At 61.5% G+C, this 21,958-nt stretch overlaps 1 protein-coding gene across 3 annotated transcripts; it reads left to right on the top strand.

The window, feature by feature from the left end:
• Window positions 1-1,279: 1,279 nt before the first annotated feature.
• On the top strand, window positions 1,280-16,071 carry RBPMS (RNA binding protein, mRNA processing factor). Of its 3 annotated transcripts, XR_012835143.1 has the most exons (9): window positions 1,280-1,432; window positions 7,896-7,973; window positions 8,418-8,456; window positions 8,580-8,642; window positions 9,385-9,535; window positions 10,406-10,536; window positions 12,356-12,425; window positions 13,558-13,663; window positions 14,364-16,071. XR_012835143.1 is itself a non-coding variant. In XM_075750934.1 (8 exons), the coding sequence occupies exons 1-8, from the start codon at window positions 1,370-1,372 to the stop codon at window positions 14,367-14,369; spliced, it is 576 nt and encodes a 191-aa protein (XP_075607049.1). In that variant the 5' UTR covers window positions 1,280-1,369; the 3' UTR covers window positions 14,370-14,486. The 3 variants fall into 3 exon arrangements, 2 of the variants coding, with proteins under 2 accessions (XP_075607049.1, XP_075607048.1); XM_075750934.1 differs by lacking the exon at window positions 10,406-10,536 and having other exon boundaries at window positions 14,364-14,486; XM_075750933.1 differs by lacking the exon at window positions 14,364-16,071 and having other exon boundaries at window positions 13,558-13,665.
• Window positions 16,072-21,958: the final 5,887 nt, after the last annotated feature.

The raw sequence follows: 21,958 nt of genomic DNA, 5'->3' as shown, positions 1-21,958 counted from the left end.
GCTGGGGACAACCCAAAACCCAAGATCTAAAATCAAGCGAGCGGGGCGCAAGGCCCAGGCCAGGCTCACCTAAAGCCCGGCCTAAGCAAGGAGCGGGATGGGAGCCTAAATGCAGCCCCGGGGCCAGGCGGGGAGGGGGTGTGGGCGGCCGAGCCCCCAGGTGGGGCTGGTTGGGACAATGAGTGCTGCCAGGGCTGGCATGCCATGGTGGGGACCCCCGCTCTAATGTCACCCCCCTCCCACCGTGGCTGGTCCCCTCTGCCCCGCAGCCCTGCTGCAGCCATGTCCCATCTCCCTGGGACTGTGTCCCATCTCCCCAGCACTGTGCCCTGTATCCCAACCCTGTGTGCCATGCCCTGGTACTGTGCCCCGTGTTCCCAGCCTTGTGTTCTGTACCCCCAACCCTCTGTCCTATATCCCCAGCCCTGTCCCCCGTGTCCCCAGCCCTGTCCCCCGTGTCCCCAGCCCTGTGCCCCATGTCCCCAGCCCTGTCCCCTGTGTCCCCAGCTGTGTCCTGTGTCCCCAGCCCTGTCCCCCATGTCCCCAGCCCTGTACCCCCGTGTCCCCAGCCCTGTCCCCCGTGTCCCCAGCTCTGTCCCCCGTGTCCCCAGCCCTGTACCCCGTGTCCCCAGCCCTGTACCCCCGTGTCCCCAGCCCTGTCCCCCATACCCCCAGCCCTGTACCCCCGTGTCCCCAGCCCTGTCCCCCGTGTCCCCAGCTCTGTCCCCCGTGTCCCCAGCCCTGTACCCCATGTCCTCAGCCCTGTACCCCCGTGTCCCCAGCCCTGTCCCCCATACCCCCAGCCCTGTCCCCCATGTCCCCAGCCCTGTACCCCCGTGTCCCCAGCCCTGTACCCCCGTGTCCCCAGCCCTGTCCCCCATACCCCCAGCCCTGTCCCCCATGCACCCAACCCTGTACCCCCGTGTCCCCAGCCCTGTCCCCCGTGTCCCCAGCCCTGTCCCCCATACCCCCAGCCCTGTACCCCCGTGTCCCCAGCCCTGTCCCCCGTGTCCCCAGCCCTGTCCCCCGTGCCCCCAGCCCTGTCCCCCCATGTCCCCAGCCCAGCAGCATCCTGTACCCCAACCCTGTCTCCCAGCCGCCGTCCCACGTCCCCAGCCCCTTGTCCCCAGCCCTACACCACGCACCCCACCTCCCACCTCCCCTCTCCTCGGCCCCGTGTCCCACGTCCCCTCCCTCTCCCCCCCATCCCCAGCCCGCCCCCCGCCCCGGCCCTCCCTCCCCCGGCCCCGGCCCCGGCCCCCGCCGCCCCGCCCCGGCCCCCCCGCTGCCCGCCGCCGGCCAGCCTTCAGCACCGCCCGCCCCGGACGCGGCTGCCGCCGGCGGGACGACGAGCCTGGCCGGACGCACCATGAGCACCGGCCCCGCCGACCGGGAGGGCGGCCCCGCCGATACCGGCCTGCCCGAGGAGGAGGTACCGGGGGGGTGGGGGGGGGGGACACACGGGACGGACCCCGCCGAGGGAAGGGGGGGGCGAGGGGAGGTGGGAGGGGGGGGCCCGGCATCCCCCTCCCCACCCGCGATCCCCGGGGGTTGCGCTCCGCGGGTGCCCACGCACCCCACGCGAGGCGTGGGTCCGCGTCTGGGGGGGGGGGTCCCGTCGGCTTCTCCGGTTCCAGGTACCCGGGGCTGCTCGGTGGGGTGGGGGGGACGGGGACACCGACACGACACGACCGGCGGGCAGCGCATCCCCCCGCTCCCCGGGACACCTCCCACCCCCCCGGCGGGGCCACCGCATCCCCCCGCGTGTCCCCGAAAAAACACCCCCCCCGCCTCCCCGGGAGAGACCTGCGTGGGTGGGGGGGGGCCACTCAAGACATGCAGCTCCCCGCGGGAATGGGAAGGGGGGGGGACGGACACACAAAACAGCGTCACCCCCGGTCCCCGGGGCTGGGGGGGGTGCGGGGGGGCACCACGCGTGTCCCGGGCTCGGTCCCTCTCTTCCCGTGGGTCTCACCCCCAGGATGCACGAACGCCGTCGTCCCCACGGGAGACAAACCCCACGCCCCGCCACGGGGCCAGGAGCAGGTTTTCTCCCTTGCAACCGCAAAGTTCCTGGTTTTGCCCGTGACCTTGAGGTGGGAATTTGGACTTTGGGAGGGTGAGAGCAGGCAGACGGGATCTCCTCCTGGCCTTTCACCCGCCGGGCAGCTCCGGCACGTCCCCGCCGGCTTTTCGGTGGGGTCTCTGGTCGATAGATACCGCCGGCGCACCGCAGCTCCGCTCGCCTGCTGTCGCCTACCTTGATTTTTTTTTTTGTTTGTTTTTTTTTTATTCCAGAAACGATTCTGACTTGAAACTTCCCAAAGTTTCCCAAAGCGCTCCGATAATGGGGGATTATTTTTTTTTCCCCCCACTGGTGGCCTTGCCGGCTGTGGGGCAGACGATGCTGCCGGGCCCTCGCCGGTGACGAGGCGATGTCTGATGGGCACAGCCGTGGGAGACATCCCCGGAGACCCGTCGCCTTTCCCAACGCCGCGGCACGTGCCGTACGGGCCAAGGGTAGCCCCCGTCCTGCTCCTGGCTGGATCCGGGACCGAGGGGAGCGGGCGAGGGGTCCGCTGGCCCTTGGGGACCCCCTGACCTCGCGATGCGGCTCTGCCCCGGGGCTGGGGGATGCTGCGCACGAGGTGTCTCCGCAGGGGACGGCTGCGAGGTGCGGGGGACGCGTTAGGAGGGCGATGGCCGCTTGTGCTTGCACGCCGGGCTCCTCCGGTGCCAGGCAGGTATTTGCCCTGCGCACGTTTTTCCCTGCCCCGTCTGGAAGAGCCGGTGCTGAGGAGTATTTGCTTAAGCGAAGGGAAGGGGGTTGCCCAGCTACCGTGCCCCGCAAACCTCTCCCCTCCCCGGGGCTTGCCTTCCAGCCTCGGGGTGTGCCCCCCCCCCCAAAAAAAAAAAATACAGAGGGAGAAGCAGCGTTCGCCCCGGGGAGGTCGATCAGGGCACGGCGAGGTGGGACAAGCCCCCGCTTCGCTCCTCCTGCGTCCCCCCCGGGCTGGCGGGGGTCCCGCCGCCTCCTCCTGGCACCCTGGGGTGGCCTCCCCAGCCCTCTCGCCTCTCCCCCCGGGAGAGACCCCCCGGTGTAGGGGAGCTGAGGGGGGGGGGGGTCCCCACGGAGGAGCCTGGGGGGGGCAGAGCAATTTGGAAAGGAGGTCACGTCACTCCGGCCGGGCGAGAACGGCATGTAAAAGGCTCGACGGAGGCCTTATTTGGTAGCAGAGCGGCTCCGGGGAGCCCAGCTCGCGGCCCTCGTCCCCAGCCCAGGCCAGATCCCTCGTCCTGGGGGACCGCAGCGTGCGGAGGGGACCCCAGGGATGGCTCCGGGGCGGGAAGGTGCCCAGTGTATGGATAAGTTGTGCTCCCATGGCCACTGCGTCGCATCCCCGCCCCGTGCCACTTCCTTTCCTCCTCGAAGCGCCGGGTCCGGAGGGTTCGGCAACGAGCCGCGGGTGGGACACGGCCACGCGTGACCCCCCGCCCGTGGCCGCCACTCCTCCGCTCTGTTGCAATCCCCCATCTGCTCCCTTGGCTTCTCCCTGACTTTTCCTCCGCCGCTTCCTCGTTCCAGCTCCGGACTCGCTCTTCCCCGAGGGCTGCTCGTTCTCTTCCCGTCTTCCGCCGGACATTTGGCTACCGGTTCGGAGAAACGGCTACGGGTGGCGGGACCGGAGGCCGAGCCCGGTCCTCCCGCATCCCAGGGGTGGAGGAACCACCGTCCCCCACCCTCACCCTTGTTTATGTCCGGGAGTTTTGCGGGTTGATGGCGTGCGTACGCACAGCTCCGTAATCTAAACCCAGCCGAGGAGGACGCTCCATTAGCGGAGCGAATATTTACGCAAGGACTAATCCCCGCGGGGCCGGAATGCACCCCGCCGCGGGGGAAGCGGCACCCCGCTTTGTCGGGGAAGGAGGGGGGTGGGAAGGAAGCTCCGTTTGCCCTATTTTACGGCTCGATGGCAGCCCGGTGCGGTCACCTTCCTGCTCCCACCGGTGCCTCCCCGGCGGCGAGCAGCCAAGCGGCTAATCGGCTGGTGGAGAATTAAAGCGAGCCCCCGCTGGAAGGTGGCGGACGGGGAGCTGGGGTGGAAGGAGGCGATTAAATGCCTCGTGAATGAATCACCCGGATGCCGGCCGCCTCTCCCCGCTCTGTTAACGTTTACCGGGGTTTTGGGGTTGTGCAGGGGTAGGGCAGCGTGACCGTGTCGGTGGGGCGCCCGGCATCTGATGCCTGCTTACCTTCAACCCTGGCCGGTAGCTTCACGTGAGGAAGAGGAGGAGGAGGAGGAGGAGGAGGAGGAGGAAGGCCGCCGGCGCTCCGTCACGGACCCTGCATGCCGGGGCCATCCTCGAGCCGTGGTCCGGAGACCCCAGCCACCTCTTGGCCCAGGTCCCCACCTCTCCTCGTGTGTCCCCAGCTCCGATGGTCCCAGCAACACCCCCCCACCCCCACCCCCCCAGCACCCCTTAAACTGGCCCCAGGCGGGACCTGCTGTTTCGGGGACAGCGGAAGGTGGGGGTGGGCCGCAGAGGGGAGAGGGACGGGCCAGACCCGGGATGGAGACGGCTTCCTAGGGAGAGGAGCAGAGCCTAGGAGAAGACTTTCTACAGGGACAATAAAAGCCAGGAGCGAGGTGGCGGAGGTGGGATCCAGCAGCCCTGGAAAAGCGGGGAGCTGTGGGGCGCAGCGGAGGGCGGTGGCCAGGGGAATTCGGGTGCTCCTCGTGCAGTCCCGTAGCTGTCATCCCCGCTGAAGGACATCAAGGCGGTGGTCGCCTGCGAGGTCCTGGACCCGCGGCCAGCGGCTTCCCGGAGGAAACGTCGGCACTTCCGACCTGCCGGAACCCTTGGGTTTCACCCGGCCTTGTAACAAGAAGGAGAGATGGAGAAACGCTCCACCAAGAAGAAACTCTGAAAAAAATGTCTGCGCCGCAGAACGGAAAGGAAACATTTTGGGCTGTCCTGCACCGGGGGGGCTGCAGGAATCCCACCGCCGTGCCCAGCGCCCGGTGTAACCCTTGCTGGGGAGCTGTAGGTCTGGCGACTCTTGGGAGCACACGTCTCGCCCGATCCACCTCCGATTTGGTTTTTTTTTTCCTAGGGGTCATTTTTCCCTACGGAAGAGCACAAACCTGCCTGCCGGCTGGGCGTTTATCCCATAAGGCTTTTTTTTTTTTTTTTTTTCCCTTGCCTCAAGGGCAGGATTTTGCCCTGGGAGCGTTTTTTGGTAGAGGATGGAGGCCGAGCCCCCGGGATGTCTCGGCACAGAAAGCCTGGAGCGGCTCCCTGCGGGCTCAAGCTCCTCTTCCATTTAAGGGCAGGAGTAATAGTTCCGCCTAAAATCTTCCCCTTGGCAGAAGGATATCCGTCCAGCCCGCTGGGAATTATCCCCGAGGACGCTCCCTTTCTCTGCCCGTCTCGCCTCCTTTTAACCCAACCCCAAACCTCCCACCTGCTTGTTACCCAGCCCAGCGAAAGGATGCTGTTTACGTAGGACCTACTCAAACATCCCCTTGGCTGGATATGCCAGCCCCCCCCCCCCCGGCACCCTTTTGCAGGGCGTAGATGGGGAAGCACCCACGACCTCGTATCTCCTCCCTGGCCCCCAAACGTCCTTTCGGGGCTGGAAACCAGCTGGGGGATCCTTCGGAGCCCTTCTCCCTCTCGCCACCGTATAATTTGTACGGTTTAAAACTTGGCCGACCCGCGTTTGAACTTTTAAAGAAAACAAGTCATTACCGAAGAGAAGCCCTTCCTTTGCGAGGCCGAATTTTGGAGGGTTTTTTTTTCAAGGTCTTTTATCTCTCCCATCTCTCTGCCGCGCTGCTATGGGGTTAAATGGTCTGGGGTTTGGATTTCAGGGACGCCGTAAATTGGTGGTGGGTTCTCCCCCGGAGCCGTCTCCGACGCCGCTGCTTTCAGGCAGCTCCCCGGGGAGGACCGGAGGCTCGAGGGATGATGGAGGCGGAGGGCACCGCGCAGGGATGCTCGGCCTCTTCGGGAGGCAAACCCGGCCGGGGTGGTGGATGTGGCCGGTGAGCCGGTTTGAAGTGGAATTTTTTTTTTTTCCCCTCCCCTTAGGAAAGGATAAATTTGCCTTCTTTACATTGAATGTCATGGACACGAGGGGAGCTCCTCCGGGTGAATTCCTCCCCAGCCCCTGCCGGGAGAAATTCAGGCAGCGGCTCCATCGGGAGCCGGTGCAGCATTAACCACCTCCGGATGCTCCGTCACCCTCTGATCTCCAGAGACAGGCAGAAAACTGCTGGGGGTCCCCCAAGGCACCTTGGGGGGGGGGGGGGGGGGGTCCAGCCCACCTTGGACGGTCCCAGTGGAGGGGACAGGCTACCGGGCTGCGCCTAACTGCAGCCCCGGCCCAGGACAAGCCCGCGGGGATCCCCCCCGAGCCCGCAGCTCTCAGCATCCCTCCGGGCAAGGCTCTCGGCATCCTTTCCCGGTCGGAGCAGGGCTTGCTTTCCCAGAGGAAGCGAGCATGGGATGGCTGGACTAGCGTGGCTGGCTTGTTTTCCGGCAGCCCCCCCGCACACGGCGCTGACGGGGTACCCGCGGCGATGACGGGGTACCCGCGGCGCTGACGGGGTACCCGCGGCGCTGACGGGGGGGCTGTCGACACAAGGGCTATATGCAAACGGCTCTTTTGTTATTTACTAGATATAGGTCAGCCAGAGGTTTTGTTACACAAAGCAGGAATGTTTGCTGCTCCCAGGCCGGGGAGATGGGGCAGATAGCTTATCTGGAAGAGAAAGAAGAAATGTCAGCAGAAGAATAGGCCTGGGCTGGCTCTTTCTGGCTCTTTCACATGTCCCTGTCCCAGGGAACGGGGCAGGCAGGGAGCCTGGCCAAAAACTAAAATTTAAAAAAACCCAAAGGTTTTCCCCTCCTTCCGCCCAAATCCGGCAGCTCGGCACCCAGGGGTGGCTGACCTTGGCCACCAGGCATTTTGGCTACCTGAAAAAATCAGCTACAGCCACCAAATCCTCCCGATTACCTGCGGGCGAGATGCTGCGGGAGCAGCAGGAGCGGAGCTGGCTCACACGGAAACCCAGAGCCAAGGGGGACGGCAACGCAGGGACCCCACCGACACCTTCCCGCGGTGGGTGATGGCAGCCAGGATCAGACCCACCCGGGGCTGAGCCTAAATACAGCCCCGGGGAGGGTGGGCAGGGTGCGTGGGTGGGGGGGGTCCAGGTGGGGCCGGTTGGGGCCATCGTCAGCCCCAGGCTCCCCCGCCGTGGGTCACCAAAGCGTTTGGGTGAGGTTTTGGGGATGAGGCGAGGGGGACCCGCTCTCGGTCTCCTGTCCCAGTTATGGAGCTGGTTGTAAAACAAAATCATACCGGCACGGGGCTTGCCCAGGCAAGGTATGCCCCCCGTGCCCCCTCGGGGTCGGCAGAAGCGGGGTTTCTACGACCCGCCCCGGCTTTGAGGATGCCGCACCGCGGCAAACGCTAAATCCCCCCCAAAAAGCGTTAAAACCCCTTAAAAGGTGACTTTTATAAACCGGGGACGAGCTGCTTAAAACCAGCCCCTGCCAAAACAGGGACGTTCCTCCAGAAGGAAGAGTTGGGGGTTTGCTTCTCCCGTTCTTAATGAGCTGCTGCAATTAAGCAGAGACAATAGGCATTGTCTGTGAGTCGGGGGGATGCCAGGAGAGATCCCGTTTGCCAGAGCCGGGTAGGAAGGCGCCGGGATGCCGGCAGCATTTCCAACCCGGAGAGTCTCGGTTCCCTTTCCGTGGTGTCTGAGCAGCTCGCTCCGGCGGCCACCCAAAAGATGGGGACGCCCTTCCCCAAAATGCTATCCCCAAGTTAGGGCTGAGGGGAGGGTCCCCAGGAATCTCCTTCCTTCCTTCTTTTCTAGGTGAGGACGCTCTTTGTCAGCGGGTTGCCTCTGGACATCAAGCCCCGGGAACTTTACCTGCTCTTCAGGCCCTTTAAGGTACCGGATTGGGGGGGGCAGAGGGGGGCTGGAGGTGCGGGGCTGCCCCCCTGCCCCATCCCCGTGGCCCCACCAACCTTGGTTTCCCCCAAACAACTCTAATTCGGTCGTCGTATTCACAGCAACACGTTTCTGTGCCTTTCCTCACCCCCACCCCCCCCAATAAACCAAAGGAAAATGGCATCGGGCGCTTCGATTGCGCCGGGGTTTTAATTGCGCGGTGACTTGCACCCCCGTTTAGCAGCGGAGGAGCGTCGGCTGCAAACCTCTCCAGTCTCCTGCAGCTCAGACGCCGGCTCTTTTCAAACACGAAGGATTATGTTATCAGGCATCCAGCATCCCTACAAAAAATCCGGCGGCGGTGCCGAGCCTTGGCGAGGCGTCCATGTCCCCCCCCCCGCCCCGTGCCCGCCTGATGCCCCTTTTTTTATTCCTTTCTCGCAGGGCTACGAAGGGTCTCTCATCAAGCTCACCTCCAAGCAGGTAGGAACCGCTCAGAACGGGCCGAGCAACCCTCTCTCGGTCTCTGGGGCGCGGGGTGGGGGGTCCCCCCTCTGCTCCCCGCCAGCCTCCTGACCGATGGTGCCTCCTCTCCTTCCTCCGCAGCCCGTGGGCTTCGTCAGCTTCGACAGCCGCTCCGAGGCGGAGGCGGCGAAGAACGCGCTGAACGTGAGTTCGCCCAGCCCCTCCGTTTTTTTGGGAGCTTTCTCCCCCCCACCCTTCACTTCCCCGTCCCCGGATACTTTCTGAATTTCTCCGTCCTGGGGACGTGCGTCTCCCGTCCCTCCAGCCGAGCCCCGTCGGCTGCTTCTCCTCTGCGTCCTCCCTCGGGGGGTGGGGGGGCTGCATCCCTCTCGCCTTTCCCAGGGCCACGGGGAAGGCTCGAACCCCGAAGATGGGAGCCCTAGGTACGACTCAGCGAGCGACGCCTTTCCCAGCCTCTCCTGGGCAAAGCTAAAGCTGCAGAAGAAAAAGCAAATTTCCCTTTCCTTTAGCTGCTCCCTCTGCGGAGTTCACCTGAAAACAGTCACGGGGAGAACCACGTGGAGCCGGTTCTCCAATTCCTCCCCGGGTTTTGGGTTGGGTTTTTTGGTTTTTTTGGTTTGGTTTGGTTTTGTTTTTTCCCCCGTCTTCATTTTCAATCTAAAACTTTTTTTTTTTTTTTTTTTTGCTCCGCTAATCCCTCTGGATAAGAGCTCGGCCGTGCGGGATGCCGACTGCCAAATATGGTGCCGATGCTAAAGATGCCGGAGGAATGCGAGCCGCCTCGGGGCCCGGCAAATTAGCTCATTTCAAGGCTGGAAGTTGGGGGGGGGGGGGGATTAAAAAAAAATAATCGGGAGTTATTTTTGGTGAGGGGCTGGCACGCGGCGGCACTCGCCCACCCGCCGTGCCTCCTTCCCTCCCGCAGGGCATCCGCTTCGACCCCGAGATCCCCCAGACGCTGCGGCTGGAGTTTGCCAAGGCCAACACCAAGATGGCCAAGAGCAAGCTGGTGGGCACCCCCAACCCCAGCGCGCCTCTCCCCACCGCCGTACCTCAGTTCATCGCCCGGGAGCCCTGTGAGTACCGGCCCTGGCTCTCCCGACGGAGCCCCCCGCGATCCTCCCCGCCCCGCCGCCGCAGGTTTTTGGGGTGGCAGGCGCCAGGGGCGTCCCCCGTCCTCATTTGCCTCGGGAAAACGTCTTGTTCGGGCAATTCGGTGTCACGCAGAGATCACGGGCGGACGCGGCCATGCCGGGCACCCCGGCGCGGGATGCCGCGGGGGGGCGGTGATGGGGAACGCCGGGTCCAATCGGAAGCGGCAGCGCCAGCTTGCCGCAAGCGCGGTGGCACGTGCTGGCCGGTGGCCGGGGGTCCCCAAAGGTGGCTGCCGGCGGCTGGAGAGGACACGGGGGCAGGTGACGGCCGGCTCGGCACGGCGGGCAGGAGCGGGATGAGACCGCGGTGTCGCTTCACCGCGGCGGGGGGACTCGGCGGAGACCGCAGCGACGTCTTGCCGTGAGCACGCCGTACCTCTTCCCGCTCCTGGAAGATCATTTTTTGTGCGGACGCGGGTTCCTCGCCTCGCCGCTGCGCACGGGCGCGAGCCACGCGCTCTCCTTCCTGCCCGCTGACGCCGGATCCCCCGGGATAATTAAACCTCTCGGAGACGACGCACCCAGCCCCACGGCATCGCTCGCCGCCCGCCCAGCCCCACGTTTCCCACCCCCTCCGCGGGCGAGTTCGGCGTTGGTTTTACGGGTCGGCTCTCGCCAGCGGCACCGGCACACCGCACCTCTCCGGGGGAAGCTCCGCTCCTGCTCCCGCCCGCTTCGGGGTCGGAGCGGGGGAGAAGCACGGACCCGCAGTGCTGTTGACCGGCGCGTGGCACGGCGGGTTGGGCCACGGTCCGTCGGTCGCCGTTAACTCTCCTTCTTCTTTCCTTGCAGATGAGCTCACAGTGCCTGCACTTTACCCCAGTAGCCCTGAAGTGTGGGGGCCGTACCCTCTGTACCCAGCGGAGTTAGCACCTGCTCTACCTCCTCCTGCTTTCACCTACCCCGCTTCGCTGCACGCCCAGGTAATTCAGATCCATCCACCATCACTGCGCTCACCGCCCCGGACCCCCCCGCCGTTCCCTTTCCCCTCGGTGCTCACCGCACCACTAACCTCTGCCCGGCTCACAGGCACTGCCCCCCCCCGCCCCCCAGCCCCGTCTCCTACCCTGAGATTTAGGGACGGCACCCAAAGCGAGCTGAGCGCTGGCAGCGGGACGGGCGGGCAGCACCGCCTGCCTCTCCCCAAACACCTCTCTGCCTTCCTGCCTTCACTCTCGCCAGGGGCAGGCGGGGAGGGATGGAGGGATGGAGGGATGGAGGGATGGAGGGATGGAGGGATGGAGGGATGGAGGACATTCACTGCGGCTGGACCGTCCCCGTCGCTCCCGGCACCCAACGCGGCACAAGACCGGGGGGGGGAGAGATCCCAAACCCCCGGCCGCCCCTCGAGCATCGCTGGGACGCGGCTCGCAGGACACGGAGTGAAGCGAAGCGATTCTGACGGGGAGGAGAGGACAAGCGAAGCGCAAATGGAGGACCCATCTTTTATTGACGAAGCCCCTGACGGCAGCACGCGGCCGTTGTTAAAAATTAACCGCCCGCCCCAGGAAACGAGCGGGGAAAAGAGGAGAAGAAGTGGAAATGGAGATGGCGGAGGATTTCTTTGTGGTGCCAGCCTTCGGGATGTTTCTGGAATGGCATGGCGGGGATGCTGGGAAGAGACCCCCGCCGCGGGCAGGGGAGCAGGCGGCCGCCCCCCCTCCCCGGCAGCGACACCGGACATCGTCCCGGCTTTCGCTCCTCACCGCTGGCTCCGGCTTGGCGGTGAGCGGGAGGAAATGAGCGCACGGAAACAGATTTGCCGGATAAGCCGCATCCGAAAGGCTTTTGGCCCCGGCCCACCGGGATTGAGCCGGGATAGCCGGTTATCTGGAGCCGCCATCACGGGGAGCCGGAGGCAGCCGGGGGCCGGTTTGAGCGGGAGGGCGAGGAAAAGCACTCGGCGTACAAACCAGCCGCAGCCTTTGGATGAAACTCCGGCTTTTTGGGCCCTGCTGTTTATAGAAGAGCGGCGGTAAATATTATTGCAGCTACGTACTCGCCTTGTCAAATAACGGCTAACAGGCAGCACCTGCGGCCGGTGAAGGAAAACGGAGGCGTAAGGGGCCCCCCCGGGAAAAGCCAGGCCGTTAGAAGAACTCCCACCCAGCGTGGCTGCAGAGCCGGCACGGCGGGGAGGATGGCAGTGGCACCTTCCCCGCCGCCCCGGGGTGCTGTGGTGAAGCAGGCGGTGCTCCGCGGCTGGGGGCCGCAGCCTGTCCCCGTTCCCTGTCCCCCCGCGCAGCAGCGGGTTTGGTGAGGGGGCGGTGGAAGGGGGGTGCCACCACCCAAACCGGAGCTGCTGGCTGCAGGGTGGCCGCGCCGGCTGGGGCCCGCCGAGAGCGGCGGGACGGGGAACCTCGGGACGGCGGGGCCAACCTGGCGTTATCCGGCAAAGCACCGAGCAGGCGGCGAGAGCCGCCAGGTTTCGGCGTGTGACGGTTCCCCCCCCGGCTCCAGCGGGCGTCGCAGGTGGTACCGGGGGGGTGAGCCCACCTCCTGCGCCGCCAGACCGCGGTGCTGCCGTCCCGGCTCGGTCCCGCTGCAAGCGACGGTGGCGGGGGCCGACCCTATCCGGTGCGATGTGCGAACCGGAGCTGGGACGGCCGTACCGCTTGCGTTTCGCCTTCCCTCCGCCCTGAGCCCGGGGAAGGCCGGGAAAGGGGAGCCCGGAGGCAGCCGGCTGGTGCCAGGGTGGGCGGCCAGCACCCCTCTGACCCCCAGCCCCTCTTGTCTTTGCAGATGCGCTGGCTCCCTCCTTCCGAGGCTGGTTCTCAGGGCTGGAAGTCCCGTCAGTTCTGCTGAATGCCGGGTGAGTGCCGCCTCCCCGCTCCCGTCCCCCCCCGTCCGCCCCAGCGCTTTCCCAAACATCCCGGGGCAGGACGGAAAGGCAGATCCGCGGTTCGCCGGCCCGTGCTGTTGCAGCAGCGGAGGTTGCGTGCCCGGGGCGGGGGGTGTAGCGATGAAGGCAACCGCCGCCTCCCGGTTCAAGGCAAACATCTCATTAAAGCTTAATGAAAGCTCTCGGGGCAGCCCGGGGTGGCGGGGATGCCAAAACGAGAAGCACGGTGTTACCAAGTGCCCGGCTACCCAGCAGGAGCAGGGGGGGCTGGCTGGATTATGCCTGGGACCTCTCTGGACGGAAAAAGCCCTGCGAGGGAGGTCGGGAGGATAACGCTCGGCAAATAACTCGGCTTTTTACGGATAAATAAATAAAGGGGGGTCAAATGGAAAAGGGGAAAGAGGCTCAGTTGATGCTGAGCATCGCTTGCCCCGTGATCCCAGCCTGCCCCGACCACCCCACGCTGCCGGTGCCTCCCGGGAAACCTCCCGCGCCACGTCCGCACCCACCTGCGGCGAAATCCCAGCGGATCCGAGGAGGCGGAGAGGGTCCGGCCTCGGCTGCGCGTGCTCCCGCGCAGGCAGCCCTGTGCCGCGGCCACGAGGCTCGCTCACCCGGGGAGGGCAGGAGGACCGGCCGTGGCTGGAGCTGACCCGAAACTTGGATCCGCGAAGTATTTACCAGCTATTTTAGGCCCAGCAGATAAAAATAGGGAGCGGCGAGGCTTTTGGGAACCGGCGGTTCTTCCAAAATACGGAACGTGCCAACGTTTCCAGCTAAAAAGCACAGAGAGCCGTATTTGGGAAGGGGAGATGAGTGAATCCCTTGGAACAGGTCCACCTGCCCGCAGCAACCCCGGTAGTTGCAGTGGGCGGCGAGGACGGAAGGTCGGGGACCTCCCGGCTCCCCACCAGGTTCCTCCAGCCGGGAAGGGCTACGGCACAACGCAGGCTCTCCCGCCTGCATCCTCCTCCTGTTTGCCACTAAGCTGCAAACTGTCCCCTTAGGCAAAATAACCTCTCCCCGCCGCGCACCGAGCTCAGGCCCGGGGCTGCCGGCTGCCCCTGCCCGTGTCCCTAACCCTCGCTGTGTCCCCTCGCAGGTCTCAGGTGTGTGATGGTGGCCTACAGTCAGTCTTGTGGGTATTAATGGAGTCTTCCAAGGCGGCTACTGGGTTGGCGTGCTCTCCGCGAAACCACAGTGTGCTGGTAAGGCTGCCCGGCCGCGCCAGGGGAACGCGGCTCCTCGGGCTTTGCTGCTTCGGGGAGCGGGGGGAGCGGGGCGAGGAAGCCGAGGCGATGTCCCCATTGCGAAGCGGGCGCGTCCCCGGGATTGATCCCTGCAGGGTGGCGTCGCTGCTCCCGCCGCGGCGCGGCACGGCGCCTGCTGCACCGAATGGCGGCTCTGCCGTTCCCGCGTTTATCGTTGTTATCTGGGGCGAGAGTTTCGACAGCCGAGGAATGCCTCTCGGCTTTGAATTACCCCCGGTAATCTCATCTCGCTGCCGTCCTCGCTTCCTGCCTTGGATCAACAGAGACCGAATTCCTCTTAAGTGCAAAATTCAACTCAAAACTTAACTCTCAGCTTCCCAGTTAAAACCCCCAGGGACCACAGCCATCGGGAGGAGCAAACTGGGACCAGCGGGGTCCTTCCCCTCTGCCCGGCCGACTGACCCCGGGGTGCCGACAGCCCCGGCTCTCCCCGCGGGCATCTCCCACCTTGCCCGTTCCTGGTTCAAAAACTGCTGCTCTCCCATCCTCGCCCCGTTTCCGAAACGAGGAGAGCCCCGTTTGCAAAAGCCCCCAGGGCTGCGGCACGGGAGCTTCCCCACGAAGGAAGAGAGATTAACCACAGCCCCTTTTGCGCTTGGTCTCAGCCCGTTTTTAACACCTCTCTCTGTTGTTACAGGCTTGAAAAAAAAAAAAAAAAACCAAAATGAAAACCAAAAACCTCACACAAGTTTGGATTCCTCCAAGACTTTCCCACAGCCTCTATCACACATCTGCTCTCCTAGAAGAAAAACGAAAAGCATACCTAGTAATAATATTTTCCTCTTTTACACTGTATATTTGTAAGAAAGAGTGTGTTACTTCTGAAAGCATGGTTTGACAGGCATCGCTGTAGTGTTTGAAACGTCTTTTCAAATGGAACCATAGGAAAGCAGACTACAAAAAAAAAAAAAAAAAAGCAGCAAAACGAGAGCAAGTATTTTTGTACCAAACCTCCTAAATAGGACAATCTTACACTGGGTTGGACCACAAGTTTTGTGCTTGACTTCCGAATGCGTGTAACGAAGAGTCTCTTCTATCCCCTCCGCCCCGTCAGCTGCATGTCGAAGGCGTGACGTTCACGTGCGTGCGGACGTCGAGACACGCCATTTGGGTTTGTAGGAACTGTGCTCCGGCGGTATCGGCAAGACGCCTGCGGACACTTACAGTATTACCGTTTTCTTCCCAGTTGTACCAAATGACAACCAGGCAGGACAATCAGAAACTTTCTTATGGTGATTTTTTTTATTTTTTTTATTTTTTTTTTTTTTTTACCTTAGGGCTATGTTAATAGCTTGCTGTGCAAAGCTTCGGCATGGTACAACGGCTCGGATCAGGGATGGGCAGAGACAGCCCGCACATGTAGCAAGGTGACAATTTGCCTCCTCCTCCTGCCATGACTGCTTGAAGTTGTTACGGGCAACGTAAACTGCTGTATGAGAAAAAAAAAAAACCCAAATCAAACCAAACCAACAAACCCTGGGTTTGCCAGCTTACTCGAGGTTGGGCGTGAGTCCCGAGGGGCTCAGGGACGTGCCTACCGTTACGCCAGAGCGCTGGGCTGAGCTGGGGTTTTAGCATCAAGGCGATACCGGTCCGGTGGCTCGCTGTGTAGCATTTTCACATTTCCATGTGCAAAGACAAGGGAGGCTGCCCTCGGGGCAGGGTCTGTAACCTTTACAGAGATAGCGTACCAGCGGAGAGACCCCTTGACGTATCGGTCTCTCCTTCTCCTTGCTCCAGGAGGAATTTGGAAAAAGAAAGAGCAAAGCAAACCAAAACCTCAAACAGGTTTCAGTTTTTTGCGAAAGGAGACGCAAAACTTCTCCTTTCGTTGCCTTTCCTCCCCACCCCATCCCTGCCGCAGAGTACACCGAGCTCGGCCGCTGCCCGGGCTTCACCGTAGCCGGTTTCCCAGCTGCTCTGAAGACGCAGGGCGCCCGTGGCCTCGTTAAACATCGTCGCCTTTTTCTCCCTCCTCCTTTTTATTCTGCGCGAGGGCCAAAATATGACGGCTGAGATTTCGGCTGCCGGAGCCAGGGCGGGGGCGGGGGGTGCGAGATGGTGCGATGGGAAACTGTCCTGTTGGGGTCTTCTGTAAAAAGTGGGCTTGATAAAGGCGACATGAGAAGAAATCAATTCCCAGACAAACCTCTGAGCGGCCCTAAAAGGAACGATACCAGCGTTTCCAAGCGACGGACTAACTCTTTTAGCAAACTATTTCCTGTACTTTATCTTGTGGAGAGGAGAGAAGCTTCCACATTGTCTACTCCGCTTTTGGAAATATGTTTAAAGGTACTTTTCTATTGTAATTTTTTAAAAATAAAACCAGTGATGATTCTAAGTTACGCGCAGAGGGTCGTCGCGTGCTGTGTATCTGGTTAGGAACGGGGAGAAGGATCCCAACACGCACCCTTCTCAGCAGCCTCCTTCCTCCCTCGGGAATTTAAAGGCGACGCTCCTGAGGGACGCGGTGATTTTTCAGGGCAGATACTGTCCCGCTGGGCTCGCTGGGATCTCTAGGAAAGCTCCAAAATTCAGGCTGGAAGGATCAGCAGGCTTTAAAAGAAATGACTCCAAGTTTACAAAGATGTTATCGGTTAGTTTTTAAACCTACTAATCTTGGCACTGAGCGCAGGAGCTAAGCTGCGATTTTCCATGAGCTCAGCCACAGCAGAAGCAAACGTAACCTAGAGACGAAGGGCCAGATTTTTTTGGGGTTTTTTTTTTTTTTTAAAAACACACTGAGAATTTCGCAAAACTCGGTTCGTAAGCCCAACCTAGAAATTCCTCCTCCTTCCTCCGCTCCGCCCCCGCCCCAATAAATGTGACCAGCGTCCCCAGGAGCCTCGGCCAACCGGCCAGACTCTGAAAACAAAGTGCCAGGAGCCGCAAACTGTGGCAAGCAGAAGAAAAAGCCATGGCGGCGTTAACTTGAAACTCCCGGCTGGCAGGGAGGGATGAGCCGGGGAGTTAAGCCCTTAAAGTTGGATGCTAATCCTCCGCCGCAAGTCACAGCTTTCTTTCCGAGTCGTGTCCAGGGGAGAGGTTTGTTGCGAGCGCAACACAACGTATTGCTCGGCCCATCTGCTATTCAGAGCGGCGGTAACTGGCTGACACCGCTGTCCCAGGCTCCGCTTTACGAGATGCACAAATGCTTTCGGGAGCCGATTCGACAGCAAACATCCTCCAGCTAGGAAAGCAACGAAACACGCGCGCGTCCTCCCAGCCTCTGCCCGGGCACAGCATCTGCTCCCAGATCTGCCCCGCGAAAGGAAGCAGGGCCTTGCCAAAAATATTTCACTTTTTGAACCTTTTTTTTTTTTTTTTTTTAAATAAGTTTCCCCCGTAAGCCAAAAGGTTTTCAGCTCCATACTGATCGGCTTTGGCTGCGTCAGCGAGGGGAGGGAGCGGCGAGCCGCTCGCCCAGCCCCAGCGTCCCCTTTGCCCGTGGTGACCTTTCCCCATGCGGCCGGGAGAACATTCCTTCTCCGTGACCGTCGGGGCGCTTACAGGAAGGCCCGAGCTGCTGGCTGACATCGGGAGATTGCAAAACGGGACCAGGGACTCCCGGGCCAGCTCTGGCATCCGATACCAGGCATAAGTCCCAGGGGGGTACGAACTGGCAGAGCTGGAAAAACCAAAATGAGAAAATTTCACACTCGTTGTTTCCACTTTCCCAAGTTTTTCCCTCCCCATGCCCTTAATGCCAAGGCTAAGCTCGGGGAGGATGCGAGCAGCTCCTTCCTACGCATCCCCGCAGCCCCGCGCAGAGGTTTGCTGCCCCCGAGGCTGCGGCAGCGGGCTGGAAGCGACGGCCAGGAAGAGGTCGGCAGGGTCTGCGGAGAAAAACACAGCGCTAACTCCCCACGTTGGACGGACGCAAGCGAGAGGCGGACAAACGGGAACAAGACGGGAGAGAAGGAGAGCTGTATCTCCCAGAGGATTGTACGGGGCCAGGGGGCCAGGGAGGAAGCAGGCAGCCTGTACAGGCAGCAGCGAAGGCAGCAGCGGCAGGGACCAGGGGATCGCGCTGCGGGAACGGAGATGGGCCAGCCGGGGCAGGGAGAGCAAAGGGCAGACGGAGCCGGCGCCGAGGCCGGACGGGGCGGGGAGGAGCAGCGAGCCCAGCACGGCCTCCTCGGGAGAAGGGGGGAAGGAATAACAAGACCGGGAGAGAAAAGATGAGAGAGTGCTGGGGTTTGGCTTTAAAGGCTCACACACGGGCTGGGAGGGAAGCCGGTGGCTAAGAGCAAAGAGGTGGCTTTGTGAGGACAGCTGGGCACAGCGCTCACCGTGGATTTGCTCCCCGATTCTCGAAGCTCGGGGAAAACGAGCGGCATCCGCCAGCAAGGGTCACCGCACCGCCCGAACGCGGCCAGGCAAGGTTGCTCTGCGCTCCCTGCAAGCACGAAAAGGTCCCTCGCGCCCGGGAAAGCACGCAGGTAGAGCATCGGCCATCCCACCGCCCCGGGAAGGACGGGGATAACGGCACGCGGGGGGATTGCACGACGCACCCGAAAGCCTGAAGTTCGCCCTGGGACCGTGCCTGCAGCCCAGAGCCAGGGCAGCCATGCCCAGGCCAGGCACCGCCCGCACCGGGGAGACGTTTTCAGCCCTGGGAGATGAGCAGGGTGCCCCAGATGCGTGCCCTGCAACTGCAGGCTGCCCGGAAAGCCAGGCTTCGGTCAACATTTAAACACCGTTATCTGCCTCGCTGCCACGCTCAGGCTAGAAATCAAGGTGATGGTGGAGCTTAAAAAGCAGAGCTAAGAAATACCATTAGCAGATCCCTGAAATGCTGCTTCTAAAACATGGGGAAGTCAACCATTAGCAGAGTCTGGACTTCATCTCTGCAGTCTCCATAATTAATAACTAGCTCAGGAGGGAATAGAGAATACAGCGTAACTGATGGAGGCAGGAGGAAATCGCACAAGTACTTCAGGCCTTGGATGTAAGCCCAGAAGTGCAGGTACAGTCGAAAAATTAACTTAATGGAAGGACAACCTCCTGCCTTAACCATCCTTTTCCCCTGCTGTGCTTGCACTCTGCACAACGTCCAACCCACGAGGCTGGTGCAGTCCCACACGTGGGTTCCAACCACAGAAGCGCTGACGGGTTTTCAGAGTCACGGCTGATTTTTTTCGGCCTGCTGGGTAACACAGAGGCCGCTGCACACACTTGCAAACCAAAGCAGCAGAAAGCAAACCAGCAAGAAATGAGGAGATCTGCTCTTACAGCAAGCCGGGCGGCACCGAAGGAACCGGAGCTCGGACCCACGGGGGGGCCGCAGGAGGTCTCCGATCCAACCTCCCTCTTGCAACAGGACTGTTGCCAAAAAGAGATCCGGGCAGCCTGGTCTTGTCTGGGCGACGCTTGAAACCTCCATGGATGGAGACACCTCCCCACCGGTTGTGGGTTTTTTTTTTTCCCTAATATCCCAGCCAAACTTCCCACGTTCCCCTATTATGTCATCCACCAGGCCTGCCAAAAAGAGTTTGACCGCATCATCTTCCTAACTGCCCTTCGCATTGCTGTACCCGTGATTAGCTATGCCCCCGGCCGCCTCTTCACCACACCGAGCCGTCCCAGCTCCCCGCTCCCCTCCCAGGCGCTCTGCCCCCAGCCCTGGCCAGCCCAGGAGACCCAACCAGACCGTCCCCCGCATGCCTGCATCCCTCCTGAACGAGGCGGGAGGCCGAAACTGGACACGGTTTCCAGGTGTGACCTCCCCAGTGCTGAGCAGAGAGCCAAAAGCTTCCCTTGCTCCGCTGGCCCTCGCTGGAGCGGCGCAGGCTGCGTTCGCCTCATTGGGGAAGAGAGCAGCTACGGCTACGCAATACCCAGCACGACGGAGAAGCTGCCTTCCTGCCGAGAGCCCTGCTGTGTCCAGACAGGCCCTCTCTTCTGGGGAACCGCCACTCTTCCTTATCTGCTTTACGGGGAAGGGGCCACAGAGCCTGTGCGGGACTGACAAGACAGACACAGTTAGGAACGTGCCTACGGAGCCAGAACGAAAGACCCAAGAAGCAGTGCGGAAGCAGAGCCTCTCTCCCCTGGGAGGAGTTTCAGCCCCAAACCACCTGGCCTTCTGCATGACACCAAAAAGCCGGCCCAGGGCTCCCGGCTGCCTTTTCCAAGCACCCCTAGAGCCAGGTTGGCAGTGCCGTAGCGATGCCAGCTACCTGAGACGGTTGGGAATGCCGTTTTCAGGCTGCTCCCTCTCTTGGTGACAACTCAGCGGTGAGCCTCGATGATCCAGCCGTATCGTTGACTTTGCCAGCAGCAGAAAGCCAGCACCAGCAGAGTGGGGTCCAAGCTCTCCTCAACCTGAAGGTTGTTAGCAGTTAGCCTTGCCGATCTCAACCAGCCAACAGTAAGCACTCAACCCTACTAGACTAGACATCCTCCCCCAGATGCAGTAGCTGCCAGAGGCCCCCGAGGCAGTAACACACAAAGGAATTTGGGCCTGGTACATTAGCAGCGACCGGAAAGCAAGCAACAAAGCTGGAAATAATGAGATGTCAGTGCCATAGTTACTTCTAGTCATCTGCAAATGCAGGCCCTCCTCCTCATCAGCAGGTACCAGGAGCCCAGCTCTCCCCGGTGGCCCTGCACCGTTGCCCGTGCTCATGCGAAGTGACAGCCCTCGCTGGCTACAGCCACGTGCGGGGTCTTTATACCGTTTGTCGGGGCTCTCTTGCCTCTCTCTCCTCGGCTCTCTAAAAGCCTTGAATGATCATGATGAATTATAGATTAGCTCTGGTACACACCGCCTTAATGTCAGTTTTCTCATTCAACCATACAAAATCCTGCTGTTTTCCATCCCCTTCCAGAATGATCATCGTAAAGGAGGAGGAGGAGGTGGAATAACTCTTCTGTTAGAGCAACTTTTAGGAGAGTAGAGCCAGTAGAGCTCCATGTCTAGCGGTGTGACACCCCATGGCTATTCAACTCGTACCTTAAAAAAACAACAGTGCTTTCAGTCTGGGGGTGAGGAGGAGCGGACGAAATAAAAGGTCGGGTTCACGTATAGAGACGCAAAGAAGACCTAAAGAGCTCGTCCTGAAGGGCCCGCGTAGCCCCTGATCCCCACGGGCAGGTATGCTGACATTGCTGACAGATGCCCTTTCAGAAAAGATCCCTTTTCAGAAGCAAATCCTAGACCAGCCACGCCTGGCTAGAGGGGAAAAGCTGTTAGCGATGCGATGCCCGGCTTACCCCATCAGCTCCCTCCTCCTCCTCCAGTTTCATCCCCATGGAATTGGCACATCTCCATCCCAACAAGGTGAACTAGTGTAATATCAAGGGGGAAACAGAGGACTGAGCGCACGTCTCTGGCTGCTTGCAGACCTCAGAAGAGCTGCGTTCTCTTGGGAAGAGCTCCAGCGACTACTGTCCTCGCCGCCACAGGCTCAAGATGCAATTGTGCAAGTGAAAGGATGACGTAGACAGCCAAGACGTATCTCGGAGAGCTCCCATCATTGAGAAAGAGCGTCCTCCTTTTCCCCAGGGCCCTGTCCGTATGTCCTTCGGCATCACCGGCGGTGGGAGCCAAACGCCCCTCTGCTCCCGGCTGATACGGACCACAAGAGAAGGATGCTGATCAGAAGAACTGCTCGTCGGTGCCTGCATTCCTCCGTGGCCCCAGAGGGTTAGAAAGGCTCAAATGACAAGATCGACACAGGGAATAAGGGAGCCGAGGGAACGACATCCTTGCTGGACAGGACATGCATCACCTGAGGAGCCTCAGGAGAGTGGCAGAGGCAAGTCCTCACTTGGCAGGCACAGGGAAAGCCGGCGCTGATACGGGTTTGCCAAAGAGCCTTCCTGAAATGCGTGAGACGAAGATGCCTGCCATAGGCTAAATGACCATCGTAGGTCCCATCCAAATGAAATATTTCATTCGATGTTCTGTCTTTGTTGAGGGCAGCCCGAGTCTCCTTATCTTCCTGGTTAGCAGCAGACGCTTTCAGGGAAGGAAGAGAAGATGGAGAAATAGGCCCATGGCCCCCAGGAGAGAGCATCATGCCTCTCAGCAGCCCTTCGCACTGCCAGACTGAGGGAAGAAGAATTTTGCCAAAGAAAGCAAGCTGAGGGCATGATGGTTTTGGCCGCTGGGAAAACCATCTTGCCAGACACGGAATACATGAGAACACCCTGGAAGAAGATGAAGTAGGTTTAAGTTTTTAACAGCTGTGAACTCTTATGCTGAACATCAGCGAAAAGCCTGAT

This window comes from Balearica regulorum, chromosome 4 (genome assembly GCF_011004875.1).
Source record: "Balearica regulorum gibbericeps isolate bBalReg1 chromosome 4, bBalReg1.pri, whole genome shotgun sequence".
Classification (NCBI taxonomy): domain Eukaryota; kingdom Metazoa; phylum Chordata; class Aves; order Gruiformes; family Gruidae; genus Balearica; species Balearica regulorum.
The sequence above is the reverse complement of the archived record's forward strand: the minus strand, read 5'-3'. Positions and strand labels throughout refer to the sequence as shown.

What these genes read in the sequence shown, in the direction of transcription:
- RBPMS (XM_075750933.1), top strand. Translation starts at nt 1,370, where the DNA reads ATGAGCACCGGCCCCGCCGACCGGGAGGGCGGCCCCGCCGATACCGGC. An exon ending in CGGCGAAGAACGCGCTGAAC is followed by an intron (nt 8,643 to 9,384) that starts GTGAGTTCGCCC and finishes TCCCTCCCGCAG; the next exon opens with GGCATCCGCTTCGACCCCGA. An exon ending in GTTCATCGCCCGGGAGCCCT is followed by an intron (nt 9,536 to 10,405) that starts GTGAGTACCGGC and finishes CTTTCCTTGCAG; the next exon opens with ATGAGCTCACAGTGCCTGCA.